At 32.7% G+C, this 15,794-nt stretch overlaps 2 protein-coding genes across 7 annotated transcripts in view; both read left to right on the top strand.

Annotated features, from left to right (window-relative positions):
- Positions 1-97: 97 nt before the first annotated feature.
- LOC115874337 (PRKR-interacting protein 1 homolog) lies at positions 98-1,453 on the top strand. Of its 3 annotated transcripts, none has more exons than XM_030889452.1 (4): positions 98-244; positions 472-603; positions 658-837; positions 890-1,453. In XM_030889452.1, exons 2-4 carry the CDS (start codon positions 493-495, stop codon positions 1,244-1,246), a joined length of 648 nt encoding a protein of 215 aa, XP_030745312.1. In that variant the 5' UTR covers positions 98-244; positions 472-492; the 3' UTR covers positions 1,247-1,453. The 3 variants fall into 3 exon arrangements, with proteins under 3 accessions (XP_030745312.1, XP_030745310.1, XP_030745311.1); XM_030889450.1 differs by having other exon boundaries at positions 98-256; XM_030889451.1 differs by having other exon boundaries at positions 98-274.
- An 8,055-nt stretch (positions 1,454-9,508) lies between these two features.
- LOC115874334 (lissencephaly-1 homolog) overlaps positions 9,509-15,794 on the top strand; it is a 73,040-nt gene continuing 66,754 nt past the window's right edge. Inside the window, exon 1 of one of the 4 annotated variants that reach the window (XM_030889447.1) lies at positions 9,509-9,611. The gene's annotated coding sequence lies outside the window, so the exon portion shown is untranslated. Of the gene's footprint in view, positions 9,663-9,737; positions 9,900-15,794 lie in introns of those variants that run through there. The other 3 variants (XM_030889446.1, XM_030889448.1, XM_030889449.1) reach the window with 3 other exon arrangements.

Below are 15,794 nucleotides of genomic sequence, written 5' to 3'. Positions count from 1 at the left end.
TTCAGTAGGATATTTACTAGGGACTTTAGAATTTAGTTTATTTACTAATATTGGTAGCACTGCACTTAGCTGTTAAACGTCAAATGTCTGCGTCAGAAATTTTGTTTTTTGCCTAACTTCAATCTACTTCAATCTTTACTTCAATCATATTTATATTTTTTACTTACAGCTGTTACAGCGTTTGCGTTTATGTTTGTGTATTTTTTACAACAGGCAGGCTGTGCAAATTGGTGCAAATCAGAAAGCAAGTGTGATTGTAGGTTTTAGAGACGAGGTTTCTTGCTTACATTATTGACATTATTATTTTATGGTTGCTTGTACTCAAAGACATTACAAAGATCTTTCTATATCTATTCTTGTACTTATACATCTATTTAAGAACTTGTAGTTGCTTGTAGTCATAGAAAACAAGACTTGTACTTGTAGTCTTGTGTATTCTATGTTCTATGGTTTTGTATTTGTACTTTGTAGTTATCTCTGGTAGTGGAAAAAATGGATAGGGATGTAAAGGAAAAACCAGAAAAACATAAACCCGAACATATAATTATTCGAAATACGGCAGACTACCAGCGAATGAAGCTAGAAAAATTGATGAGAAATCCTGTTAGTTTTTAAACGTCTTAGTTTTTAGAAAATATTAAATTATTTGTTTCTTAGGAAAAACCTGTTCTTATTCCAGAGAGACCTAAAGAACGTGGATCTCCTCATATTCCTGACTTTGTACGTAATGTTATGGGTTCAAGTGCCGGGGCAGGATCGGGAGAATTCCATGTATATAGACATTTAAGGCGTAAAGAGTATGCCAGACAAAAATATATGCAAGAGAAAGCAGAGAGAGTAAGCTGATGCTATTTTTCCTGTATGCAAGGTTTTTTAACATTTGTTTTAGGAAAAGAAGGATGCAGATTATAAAAATAAACTGGAAGAAAATAAAAAGTTAGCAGAACAGAGAACAGCTAAGAAAAGAGCAAAGAGATTAAAAAAGAAACAAAGTAGAACAAATGGTTCAAAAAAATTGAAAACGACACAGGAAGTTGAATCTGAGAAGAGTGATGATACTTGTAGTGATGATGATTTGAACACTAGTTTAAAGGAGGAAGATGACAATGAGGTTTTAATTCATGAAGATAGAACACAACATTATGAAGAAACTGATACAAAACTAAAATTAAATCTTAATAATGAAGATAACAAAAATATTTCATGTAGTGATTCTACTTTAGACTCTAAAGAAAGTGACCTGTAGTTAAATAATATGGAAATATACAAGAGAAACTAATGAGAATTATGATAAGACCAATAAGAGCTTCTTCAGATAAGGCATCTGTAAATATAAATTAAATGATGGTCTCAGATATAAAAATATCATTATGTATTAAATACATTGATTGTGCTGGACTTAGTGGGTATATTGCAGTTTCATAGTAAATGATCACTAATTAATTTTAAAAAATTATGTTTTATTTATTATCATAGTTTAGTCTATAGCTCATAATGAAAGAATAGTCTGTTGAAGCCGAATATAAGTTGAGACTGGAACTTGTGGGAACTTGACTGGAACCAAATACAAATAAATAATAGACAACTCAACTTAATCTAAGCAAAGATCTAGGTTTATATGCATGCGTCGTTCCGTCACTCCAATCATATTTAAATGTCAATTTTCAAATAAAAAACAAGCATTGAATTAAGATTGGATATACTGAAGATTGCATGAAATCTACGGATCTAAGGACGACACAAGTCGAATGCATATCCGAACGGAGCGGGCCATACTTTATTTACGCAGAATCCGAGCCGCCGCACTGTGGGGTATTAGCATGAAAAAGGTGATCGAAATTCGAAAAAGCAAATGTGTTTAAGATTTCCCAAAAAAAGATAAATGATAAGTTAAATCATGTCTGCCATGAATGGCGTTGCTATGGGTGTGTTTAGTTGCATTCATTCGTTTCAACGAAACGTCAATGTTGTTACTTCTCACAGATAAGAGGTAAATGCATGGCTAAATTTTATGTTTAAAATTATAAATTGTTGTTGTTCTTGTGCTCTTTTTACGTTTATATTATTGTTTTGATTGAAAATGGCTCAGCAAGCTGCAGGTATGTATTCTACAAAAACGTATTATTTATTTTGATATTCTCTATACTAACGATTTTTTTTTGCAACTAAAAGTTAGGCGTTCAGAAAATTTGATTAAATTTGTGACATTTTTATTATACTTAGAGATTTAGTTGCTCATTTCGAAGAATTCAGCATATTGTCTATATACGTTTTACTTAGTAAACATTGGGCTTTCCATACAGTAAAATAAAATACTGCGACTTTTTGCGACTTTGCTGATAAAATGAGAAAAACATTCTTGGTTTCCTCTAATTTGCCAATCAGTGATATACTAATGCGAGGTGTAAACCGCGATGGCATTGTTGTGTACAAAGCGATCGCATTAGTGCCATTAGCAGTATAGCACCATTTGGCATTAGTAGCGACTTTAGTGGTATGGGCATTGCTCGCGGATCAGTCGTAGTATTAGTAGTATTAGTTGCGATATTACTACTGGCATTAGTGGCATTGACCGTGGAAACATTGGAACAGTGATTTTTCTTTCTTTTTTTAGAATCGACAAATTATCCTTTATTTTGTTCATATTATTTCCTCTTTAATTGAAAATAGCAATAATTTATATAAGGTCTACATAAAAAAATTTCGATCAACTATCTGTGTCAAATACCCCACTGTGCGCCGTTCTCGGCCATATATCATTATTGGGGTACCGATTAATGAGTGCCTAATAAGGGACTACGATCACGGTTTTGAATTAAGTCACGACTATAAATCGCATCTCGAGACCGAGACTCCGTCTCGAGATCAGTCTATAAATACGAGTCTAGCTTGATTTTCATGCATCTGTTATCCAACGATACGATATTAATTTTATTGGTTGAATTTGAAGACTTCGATTGACTAGAAAATTAAGCAGTTTTTAAATTTATTGCATTTTCATGTTTCATGCCTCCGTACATCGGATGTACGATTTGCTTGTGATTCCCGCGGATTGGTGTCATTTTATATTTTCATTTCCATAACGCTTTTTGACGTATAAGGATAAATTAATAAATAAAATAATGGGTACCGAATAATGTACTGATAATTAAAATATTTATATAAAATTCAACGTTTTATGTTTGTAAATTACATTATTTTTAATTTAATATCGTCAATCGTCAATATCGTCATGAAAGAAAAATATGAAATATATTTCAATGAAAAGTCTGGCAATAGCACAAATAAAATCTTGTAGCTTGTAGTGACATCTGTACGGGAGAGGTGAAACCTAAACAATTATGAAAGTATCCTGCAATCACTAGCCTCTACGTCCCACTAGTCAACTCGCATACCCAACGTTGCCGTTTGTTGTCATTTAATTTCGCAGTTCTGCACGCCCATAAACGATAATCGGTCGGGTATTTCGCGTGCAATCTAAAAAAATTACCCCAGAGACCAACCAACGCAAACAAAACACGCCTACTGCGTATTTTGATTGCTATTACCGACAACTGTAAATAAATAAAATATAAAGACAGCTGTAAAAAAATAAAAAAAGTTTTGGTTTGGGTTGGGACTTGGGACACGATCCTGGGACCTCTCGTTCCCGAAGCGACGGCCTTCCCATTGGATCCACAGCAGCTCTTGCAAAATTGGCTATAGCTAGGCGGGGCTTTTCCGCCGTTTTTAAAATCGTTCATAAAATAACGCAACATTGTTGATGGGTATGCGAGTTGGCTAGTGCATGGGACGTAGAGGCTTCCTGCAATCACCCTTATTTATTTCAAAATAAGAGCACAGAATATATTGCTACGCAATATATATATTCTGTGATAAGAGTGATTTCGGGTTCACAATTTGCTCCTTCCTTCTTTTTATTCAAAGTTTAACACATAAGGACATAAGGGGCCATTTGGTATATATTTTATCTGTGACCCAAGATCATTCTTCCTGTCTCTATGTCTCTGGGTCCTATTTTTCTTGTAGTGCCTGGTGCCTGGTAAAATAAAAATCTGAAACACAGATCTGAAAATCACCATAATCCTTTTTTCACGCTTTTTTGATTGTTGTCAGATTTAAGAAAAATTTCTGAAAGGTTCCATACTACCACAGCATATTACCACAAAATACCGTATGATCGAATAAAAACGGCGCGCGGCGTCAGAGTGCAGCCACACTATCCTAAAAACGGCGTATCGGCGTAACGGCGTAACGACCTTGAATCGATTTCCAGTAATTCTATTGGCTGAAATTTTTGACAGATAAAATTTCTGAATTCTATTGGCTGAAACATGGCTGCACCCTCAGGGTGCAGCCACACTATCCTAAAAACGGCGTATCGGCGTAAGTGATGAATATAACTGAAAATTACAGGGTAAAGGTGTGGATCTGGTGGCTGACCTTGAAGCCCATATTTGCTGCATTTGATCATCGATACTACGCAAGCGCATATCGTCGATGTTGCCAAATTGCAGTTTATTTTCGAATTATTTGCAGTTGAAAAAATTTTTTTTTGAGTGTTAATCAATAATAATACAAATTCTATAATTCATTTTATAACTTCAGATTTATCTTGATATCCAAAATTAAGATAAGAAGGATAATGAAGATTGTGAAATGAAAGTATTATGAATATATAAAATTGTAATAATAATAACATTTATTTATATATTTACATTAGAATTAAAAATTATCATGTACGGATTTTTCCTTAATGGTTTTAAACTTATTAGAATTATTTTATTTCTTTCAAGTTATTTAATTTCTAGTTATTTACAGGCAACAATAGTTTTGATTATATGTATTGATGATTTGAAATACTACCATGACGAGTCTTATATACATAGAACAATACACATCAGTGAGAGATAGAGGTAACATCTTACCTATAATGTTACTAATATACTTTGATTATAATATTTGTGTCATAATTTCTTAAAAATATCAAGTTATTAGTGGATTAAGAGCAATTTTAGACATATATTTTATCGAAGAGTGTGTTGATAAGACTAAAATAAGCTTTATGTTTTATCTTTTTCTCTTTAGAAGGGAGATGGTTTGTGTCGTAGAATACATTACAGTATTTAATATCGTGTACTTTGATATTCTTTTCTTAATTTACTGCAATTTCTTGTTTCCTATAATGCTAAATCTTGACAATATGGTGAAGGTTGAGTTTTGATCTTATTAGTTTTATCTAGTTTTATCAAAGAATATCTTAAATTATAAATAAAACTATAATATTCTTTGGTTTTATACCTGTGTTTATACAAGACCAAATTAAGATTAGTTTGTAATTAGTTTGTGATTTATATTAAGATCTTTCTTATAATACCGTATGATCGAATAAAAACGGCGTCAGCGATGGCTATGAAATGAAGATCGCTGTCATTTTATATGTAAAATTATATGGGAATCGTCGATCGTCATTTCAAAAGCCAACTGGACGCCGTTTTCATTCGATCATACGGTATTTGTTATGTCTTAATCTTAATACTATATTATGCTTTGTCTAGAAAATAAATGTTAAAATATCTTAATTTTGCATATCCTATCCCATCCTTCCATTAGGAAAAATATGGTTTATAAATCATATTATGCTAAGAAAATCACATAAATTAGGTGTAAGAATAGAGAAATCTTAAGGTAGCAGAAAAATTAATGCAATATATGTATAAGCAGAATTAAACATGTTAACTGTAAATGTTGCTCAAGCTGATTCTACAATTTTAATTACGGAGGCTAAAAGGCCTTTTAAGGCCTCCATAGTTTTGATGTAATGTTAAAAAAAACCTATTATGAACATGACATGGAGCTACAGCATTTAAAAATTAAAAAAAAGAAAAAACTTGGACACATCCCTTTTAATTTCCCGAATTTTTAATAAAGCACTTTTTAAACGTATAGCATAATAATCTAGAGCAATTAGATTAATTATAGGAATCTAGAATTTTATCTCTATTTAATTTTATTGACTATGAAAGTACATAATAAGCGTTCACGTTTCACGTGTTGTGCGAAATATTAAAATAATAATATAAATAATATACTGGCGTACTATGATATACGTATATGAAAAAATAGCGTCAGCGATGACTATGAAATGAAGATCGCTGTCATTCTATATGGGAAATGTCCTCAATCGTCATTTTCCAGCCAACTGGACGCCGATTTTTCGATCATACTGTATATATTGACAAAAAAACACTGAAAATCACATATTTGTTTTCTACTGAAAATAATTCCAAAATAACTTGCAATCTGGCAACATCGAAGATGTGCGCATGCGTAGTGTCAGTGACTATATGCAGCAAAAACTCGTTTCAAGGTCAGCCACCGGATCCACACCATTACCTTTATATTTATCCCCGCACGAGAATTGGAGCATAGAAATGGAGTCTTGAGAGATGGGGAGATTTCAGGGAGATTATTGTCTTTGGGCACAAAATAGAAATCAACTTGGTAATGGTGTGGATCCAGTGGCTGACCTTGAAACGAGTTTTTGCTGCATATAGTCACAGACACTACGCATGCGCACATCTTCGATGTTGCCAGATTGCAAGTTATTTTGGAATTATTTTCAGTAGAAAACAAATATGTGATTTTCAGTGTTTTTTTGTCAATATATACAGTATGATCGAAAAAACGGCGTCCAGTTGGCTGGGAAATGACGATTGAGGACATTTTCATAAAATGACAGTGATCTTCATTTCATAGTCATTGCTGACGCTTTTTTTTTTCAATCATAGTACGCGGTATATAATTTTAATATTTCGCACAACACGTGAACGCTTATTATGTATTTTTATAGTCAATAAAATTATATAGAAATAAAACTCTAGATTCCTATCTAGATTATTATGCTACGTTTAAAAGTGCTTTATTAAAAAATTCGGGAAATTAAAAGGGATGTGTCCAAGTTTTTTTTTTTTTAATTTTTAAATGCTGTAGCTCCATGTCATGTTCATAATAGATTTTTTTTAACATTCCATCAAAACTACGGAGCCCTTAAAGGGCCTTTTAGCCTCCGTAATTAAAATTGTAGAATCAGCTTCAGCAACATTAACAGTTACCTTGTTTAATTCTGCTTATACATATATTCCATTAATTTTTTTGCTACATTAAGATTTCTCTATTCTTACACCTAATTTATGTGATTTTCTTAGCATATATGATTTATAAACCATATTTTTCCTAATGGAAGGATGAATAGGATATGCAAAATTAAGATATTTTAACATTTATTTTCCAGACCAAGCATAATATAGTATTAAGATGAAGACATAACAAATATTATAAGAAAGATCTTAATATAAATCACAAGCTAAGTCTTAATATTAGTCTTGTATTTCTATTATTATTATTATTCTTATAAAACTAATAAGATCAAAACTCAACCTTCACCATATTGTCAAGATTTGGCATTATAGGAAACAAGAAATTACAGTAAATTAAGAAAAGAATATCAAAGTACACGATATTAAATACTGTAATGTATTCTACGATACAAACCATCTCCTTTCTAAAAAGAAAAAGATAAAACATAAAGCTTATTTTAGTCTTATCAAGGGGCGGATACAGGAATTTATTTTAGGGGGGGCCCAAAATGAAAAGCAATGTAGAATATGGTTTTTAGGGCGCCATTTTTAACACAAAAGCCTAATATTTTACACAATTCACAGACTTTAGGGGGGCCCGGGCCCCATGGGCCCTCCCCCTGTATCCGCCACTGTTTATCAACACACTCTTCGATAAAATCCACTAACTTGATATTTTTAAAAAATTATGATAAAAACATTAATTATAATCAAAGTATATTATATTAGTAACATTATATAATAGGTAAAGTGTTACCTCTATCTCCGATTGACGTTTATTGTTCTATATTAAGACCCGTCATGGTAGGTAGTACTTCAAAACATCAATACATATAATCAAAACTATTGTTGCCTGTAAATAACTAGAAATTAAATAACTTGAAAGAAATAAAATAATTCTAATAAGTTTAAAACCATTAAGAAAAAATCCGTAAATGATAAATTTTAATTCTAATGTAAATATATAAATATGTGTTATTATTATTACAATTTTATATATTCATAATACTTTCATTTCACAATCTTCATTATTCCTCTTACCTTAATTTTGGATATCAAGATAAATCTGAAATTATAAAATTAATTATAGAATTTGTATTATTATTGATTAACACGCAAAAAAAAATTTCAACTGCAAATAATTCGAAAATAAACTGCAATTTGGCAACATCGACTATGTGCGCTTGCGTAGTATCGATGATCAAAAGCAGCAAATATGGGCTTCAAGGTCAGCCACCGGATCCACACCTTTACCGGTATATTTATTTGAGTTTGAGACTTTTTCAAATAATTTATGGTAATGGTGTGGATCCGGTGGCTGCCTTGAAACGAGTTTTTGCTGCATATAGTCACAGAAACTACGCATGCGCATATCTTCGATGTTGCCAGATTGCAAGTTATTTTGGAATTATTTTCAGTAGAAAACAAATATTATGTGCTTTTCAGTGTTTTTTTGTCAATATATACCGTATGATCGAAAAACGGCGTCCAGTTGGCTGGGAAATGACGATTGAGGACATTTTCCATATAAAATGACAGCGATCTTCATTTCATAGTCATCGCTGACGCTATTTTATTTATATTATTATTTTAATATTTCGCACAACACGTGAAACGTGAACGCTTATTATGTATTTTCATAGTCAATAAAATTAAATAGAAATAAAACTCTAGATTCCTATAATTAATCTAATTGCTCTAGATTATTATGCGACGTTTCAAAAGTGCTTTATTAAAAATTCGGGAAATTAAAAGGGATGTGTCCTAGTTTTTTCTTTTTATCGATTTTTAAATGCTGTAGGCTGTAGCTCCATGTCATGTTCATAATAGGTTTTTTTTAACATTCCATCAAAACTACGGAGGCCTTAAAAGACCTTTTAGCCTCCGTAATTAAAATTGTAGAATCAGCTTCAGCAACATTTACAGTTACCTTGTTTAATTCTGCTTATACATATATTGCATTAATTTTTCTGTTACCTTAAGATTTCTCTATTCTTACACCTAATTTATGTGATTTTCTTAGCATATATGATTTATAAACCATATTTTTCCTAATGGAAGGATGGAATAGGTTATTATTACAATTTTATATATTCATAATACTTTCATTTCACAATCAAATTTTCAACTGCAAATAATTCGAAAATAAACTGTAATTTGGCAACATCGACGATGTGCGCTTGCGTAGTATCGATGATCAAATGCAGCAAATATGGGCTTCAAGGTCAGCCACCGGATCCACACCTTTACCTAATTTATTTCAAAGAGCAAAAATATATTAAAAATCCTGAAATTCAGTAAAATTTTATCCGACCTGGCAACAATCTGACTGTCCGTTTCTGCGTTTCTGCTATTGCGCGATGTCGAAATTGTCAAACTGGACAAACTGTCAAAATCATCATAAAATTCATTATTGTAGTTTTGTGGTTTGTTGGCGAAAGTGTTTCGTTGGGCATCGTGAAGTGAATTACGGTAATAGACTTTGTGATTAGTGAAGTAATAGTTTTAATTTTCTTCGTAATTGTAAGTAATGCTCTAAGGACATTTATTGCGTATACAGTTTGAAATATCCATTACGGGCTGCGAAGAAATTACTTTGTCTATTTCATGCAAAATGGCCGATATTGATTTTTATCGCAAAAGCAGTTAAAAAACGACTGTAATTTTTGTCGTAATTCTTAACTGGGTCGGATTTGATGTTTACCTTGAAAAATCTCTTTAATACCGTAGAAATTGTTATGCTGTAGAAGTAGATACTTGGTGAGTTTCTGTTTAAATAATTGAATGTTCTGCTGGAATGACGAAAAAACGATCATCTGTAGGAGAGAACCCCTTGAAATACCTAAGCGATTACACATAAGTTTCTAATGATGATATAGGTATAATAAAGTAGTACATATTTGAAATATTCAAATAAAACTTCCTTATAGACCAAATCAAAAGTAATGCCTATGTATGATTGTGGAATCAATTTTGCATATTTACTTATTGATTTATATTTTAACATCAAGCTATAAGTTTATGTTAAAATGTTAGTTAAGTTACGAAACTTCTATTATAATAGATCTTTCGTCGTTATTTTTGTATAAATATGGTACAGTGTTTTTCTCTATTTTAACGTTATACCTAATAATAATTTTCCTTTTCACAAAAAAATTATATTTCTAATTTATTAAGTTATAAGTAGACATAGAAGTTCGTACCTACATGTTTATAATATTGATTTGATCGAATGTTTTAAAACCAACTTATTAAAATGTGTGCCTACTAACGAGAGGTCTTAGAACCTTTTTGTTCGAGAAAATAACTACTAGACTATCTATTTTATTAATGGATCTTCAATCTGATGGTTCTTTAATTTGTTTTTATCTCTTTGGTCATTAAACCAACAAAATACACTGGGTAAATGAGAAAGTTTTTAAACTACAGATTCTGGCCAGTTGCCAGCACGTTTATGTTTATTTTTGATGTTCAAAGGCTATATAAATAGGCTTATTAGGTTTTGAAGTAAGATGTTACATTCTTAAGGGCAGCTTTAGTCAAGTATATAATAAATCTACAGTTGTTAAGAAGACTTTAGACCCAGAACCATACGTATTATAAATAAAACAAATCTTGGAAACATTAATAGGTAATCTTCGTAACCTCAATCTCTTTAAAAAGACACAACTTAGTAGGTTTCAAGTATATTTTTAAGAAGCTTAAAACTAATGTGTGTATTGATTTTGTTAATCTGTTCAGTGACTATTGTAAACATACATAGGTCCATATCTACAAGTTAGTGGTACTTATTAGGTCTATAACAAAGAAATACAACTATATTTATTCAGACAGTATGGAAACTTGAAATCTATTCATTTTTTTAGTCTTCTGTTAAAAAGGATAGCAATAATTCAAGCATTTCTACTTTACTTTTTAAATTTTGGGATTGATGTCATTGGAAAGGATGGATAGGTATATTCTTACGTTTATTGTAGGTTGTAACGTTGCAGCATTAATTAATTTATCCAAGTCAAATATAAGTGTTAATTTACGTTGGCCTAACACAAACAAGAAATTGCTTATTAAATTCAAAGAATTTTTTGCATATTTTCAATAAAATCAAGCATATAATTAATAAATTTGTGAAAAATAATAATTATGGCAAGTGTTATAATTAGTAATAATTATTTTAGTTCATTATTTATTATTAAATTAAACTATTATAGAGCTAATGATCTTAACGAATCAAAGTGTGTATATTTTGCTTTTGTTTATTTAAGTCTGTAGATTTTCAATTTTCCCAAATAATGCGGACTGGACCTATTTTTTTTATCTTGTTTGTTCAATTAACATTAAGTTTAATTTAAATATTAAACAACAAAATAAAATTATACTTTAATGGTCCCCACTGGTATTTTTTTCGTGCGTGTTGAATTTATCGTTTGTCGCAAATTTTTAACTGTCCGATCATCGAAAATTTCCGTTGTTCGTCGTGCTCATCCGTTCTTGCTTTTCTTGCAGAAATGATAACGTTAACACTGGAAAATGTAAAATGCAAATGTGTATGCGACGCGAACCATTTGATGTAGAGATTGTAGGTCCGGATGGATACGAATCCACGGATCTCTCTCCAGTGCTGGTACTGATGGATACCGAAAACATAACGATGCAGTGAAGTAAATCAGTATTGGAGAGTATTGGAATAAAGAGGGAATTGTAACTGCTGCTGAGTTGTATTTATTGTTTTTTAAGTTTGCTTCCGCTGAATCGTAACCATATTTGAAATTATTTTGTATGATTTGAAATTTGTGTCTAGTGTTGTTACTTTATTGGTAAATTCAGGAAATTATGGAATATGTTATGATTATTCAGGGTCCTTCAAAGAAATCAGCAAACGAGGACTACGTTTAAATTTGGTTTTAGTTTTTTTTGCAAAAAGATGCCATTTTATTTCTTGAAAATATTATCTGTCAAATCCCGATCATTTTTCTTCTAGAAGTGCGTCCAAACTTGAGCATTTTATCCCGAACGAACCGAATGTGCAGAGCAGAATTCGCTAAATCTGGACCTGTCCCCGAGCCGAACCAAACTCACCAAACAGGTCCATACTTAGCGAATTCTGCTCTGCGCGTTCGGTTCGTTTTCATCGTTTAGGCTAAAATACTCAAGTCTGGAAACAGCTTAGCATGAAGCACTCCTTATGCGGCCGTTTTGATGGAAGGCTGTAATTGTGTCTCGACTATCTTTTATCAGTGTGTAAAGTTTGTATGGTAGTAGCGAAGTGGGAATACGCCGCAGAATTCAACTGGCCCGCAAAGTTATGACGCAACTCACGAAAGTTTGGTCGAACCTTTGGGTCGAACAGTCATATAACAAAATCTACAAAAATCAACCTGGTAAATAGTCTTGTCTTGCCGGTTATGCTTTATGCTTCGGAGACATGGACATTGTTAGCAGCAGACAGACGACGCATTGATGAGACGCACTTTCGAGATGTGGTGATGGAGGACGATGTTGTGTATGCCATGGACAGCACATCGCACTAATCTGTCAGCTGTCAGCCCTTAACCCTTAACTGGTCCGGTAATAGATATGTATCATAAACGGTCCGGCGTAGTCTGTGGGACTACGCCTTCTAAAAAGTTTAAAAAACGCAGAAAAACTAAAAAATAACAAATTTTTATTTCGTTATATATTATATTACGTATTATTGAACTAATCTAGACAAAAATGGGTTCAATTAATATTAACTTTAAGAAAATATAGTACAAAATAAAATAACATACATATAAATTTGAAAAAAAAATCAATTAGGTTTTTACCAAGCTCTAAAAAATAAAACCAAATTACTAACAGTCATTACAATATAGAAATAAGTTTTTAATACTATATATATAAAAAAATAAGTTATAAAACTGGAGTAAAGAAAAAATTTTTAGTTACAGCATGAGGCAAAGTTCATTGTTTTCCTAAACATGTTTTACACAATGGAATCGTACATTCTAGGCATTAAAAATAATTAACTAGGACATAACATTGTCTTTAACTAGGATAAGAACTCTATAGGATAAGAATATCTCCGTAGGCATTTTCTGGTTGTACAGGAATTGGAAGTATTCTACCAATTGTAAAGTGTATTTCTCGTGGAATATTTGACATTGTCAAACGGATTTGTCTGGCAGATTGTCATATTGTCACTGTCACAGTCCTCATCATATCATTTTAATAGAGTTTCTTCATAACTAGAGTCTCCTAAACGCATATTTTCGAAGACCCGGCCATATTTTACAAAAGTTTGTCACACACAAAATCTTACAGAAACGGTCCGGCGTCGTCTGAGAGACTACGGCTTAAGTAACTTCTGCCATAACTTCTAAAAAACTAATCCATTTTGAGTATAAATATGGCTATCAGTTGTTGACCGTGAGTGGGAGGATTAGCTGGAACGCCAATCCTGTAGGCGGCCCCAGTAACTAATGAGAATGAGTTAATTATTTGGCGTAGTCTGTCAGACGACGCCGGACCAGTTAAGGGTTAACGAAATTCAGTTATCACAAATACTTTCCAGCAGGAACGTGCATATATGGAAAGACTGGTAGTACAAGGAAGACTTAGTTCACCAACCAGGTGGTTGGATATGGTTGAAAAACTTATGAATACCAACCTGGAGAACCTCTTTGAGGAGAAGACAGAGAAGCTCTTTGAAGGACAGAGAAGAGGGAACATTGGAAACGGGTTATGCGTCTGGTCGTCAGATCCTTAGAACCCGAACAGACGCGCAACGTACAAAATTTCGTAATGCTTTGCCGCATAGTCATAAATTTGATTTTTTTTTACTCTGCCAAATAAATAGAACAGCTAAGATCAGGCGATAAGGATTTGGCAAAACACAAACATCAGATTTCTGTAACGGACTACAAAACTTTTGAACGAGGATTACTTAATGCAAAACAAAATTTAGTTAAATTAAAATTATACATTAGAATGATATAGATCCGGCGGAACTGGAACCTGGATGTAGATCCATGAAGCTTGATGTAACTCCGGACCCGAGACCCGACCCTCTACTTTGATGGCCACTTAAAAAACCAAGCCGCGATTCCACTGGTTAAAATTATCCTTTCTTCGGCCATGTCAACAGGAGCGTGCACATGGAGAGACTGGTAGTACAAGAAAGATCTGCAGCATCCTGTCGCCGGGGTAGAACACCAACCAGGTGGGTGGATATGGTTGAAAAACTTATGAATACCAACCTGGAGGGAGCCCTTTGAAAGACAGAGAACAGGGAAAATTGGAAACGGTCGGTGCGTCCGGCCGTCAGGTCCATAGAGCCCGTACCAGAGCCAATACACGTCGTACGCGACGTATGGACTTCGACGAAAGTTCGTAATGCTTTGCCTCATAGTCATAAATTTGAGCTTAAGAAGGTACCTCTAAGGTACCTTAAAAGGTAACGGACTACAAAACTTTTGAACGAGGATTGTTTTATGCAAAACAAAATTTAGTTAAATTAAAATAAAACGTTAGAATGATATAGATCCGGCAAAACTGGAAGCTGGATGTAGATCCATGAAGCTTGATGTAACTCCGGACCCGACCCTCTACTTTGATGTCCACTTCAAAAACCAAGCGGCGATTTCACTGGTAAAAAGTTGCGTCGAACTAGCTGTTCGTCGCAGACAGTGATGGGTAGTGGGTAAATAACTAACGGGTAGATAAATAAAATGTGTACCCAGTAATTGGGGAGCGTCTTTTATTCATGTACGGTTCAAAGGTCTGACGTTCAAAACAGGTTTTCTTTATTTTGTCCCACTGCCCGATAAATGATCAAAAAATTATCACTACAGATACTAAAACAATTATTATGTGCATGCTGAAAAACGAAACAATTGAAATTAAAATGTATAGGTAGATATGTCACTGTAAATGTCCGAAATACGGTAAATCCTAGGTTTTGCCGCATTTCGAGTTGGCTAGCGTGGTTATTTTGAGGGTGTTTTTATTGGTAATTCCTAGGTTTAGCGCGCTTCTCCCCGGTTTTACCGCATTTCGGACATTTACAGTAACAGATATAAACCAAAATAAAATAGTTTTTGAAGAAATATAGAACAGCTTATATCTTACCAAAAAATACCTCCTGCAATTTTGCAGCCCCGGTTCTATAATTTTTTGAACCAGGCAGAAACTTGATAGTAGTGCCCCTTCAGCGTTTGAAATAAATTTCTTAAAAAAAACTTACAAATGCCCTTTTAAAATATAAATAATTTTTTAATCTTTTCAGATAAAAAAAAACGAGATTTGGTATGTTAGTATATGACATAAATTAGGATTGGTTGACGTATTCAATTGCTTTTGGTCACTTCCTGTTACACCAGAACTGACTACAACTTTTGATTTTTAAATGGCACCGTTGGTCTTTTTTTCTTTATTGGATAGAAAATGACATTCTGAATAGAATGACATATCATATGTCGACTTTTGACATTGTCGCTTAATAAAAAATCGTGTTTTAAATTTCAGTCTACAGTGCCATGGCTATGTTAAAAACACTAATTTTTAATCAAGGAGCCTTGGAAAAATATATTTGATCGTCTAATGTTTTTAGTGTCTTGTCCTGGCCTGTTAAAAGATGACCAAATCGTATTTTTAATCATATCTCAATTTTTTCCAATG

The sequence above is a fragment of the Sitophilus oryzae genome, unplaced genomic scaffold (genome assembly GCF_002938485.1).
Source record: "Sitophilus oryzae breed Bouriz unplaced genomic scaffold, Soryzae_2.0 scaffold_1274_pilon_pilon, whole genome shotgun sequence".
Lineage (NCBI taxonomy): Eukaryota > Metazoa > Arthropoda > Insecta > Coleoptera > Curculionidae > Sitophilus > Sitophilus oryzae.
The sequence above is the reverse complement of the archived record's forward strand: the minus strand, read 5'-3'. Positions and strand labels throughout refer to the sequence as shown.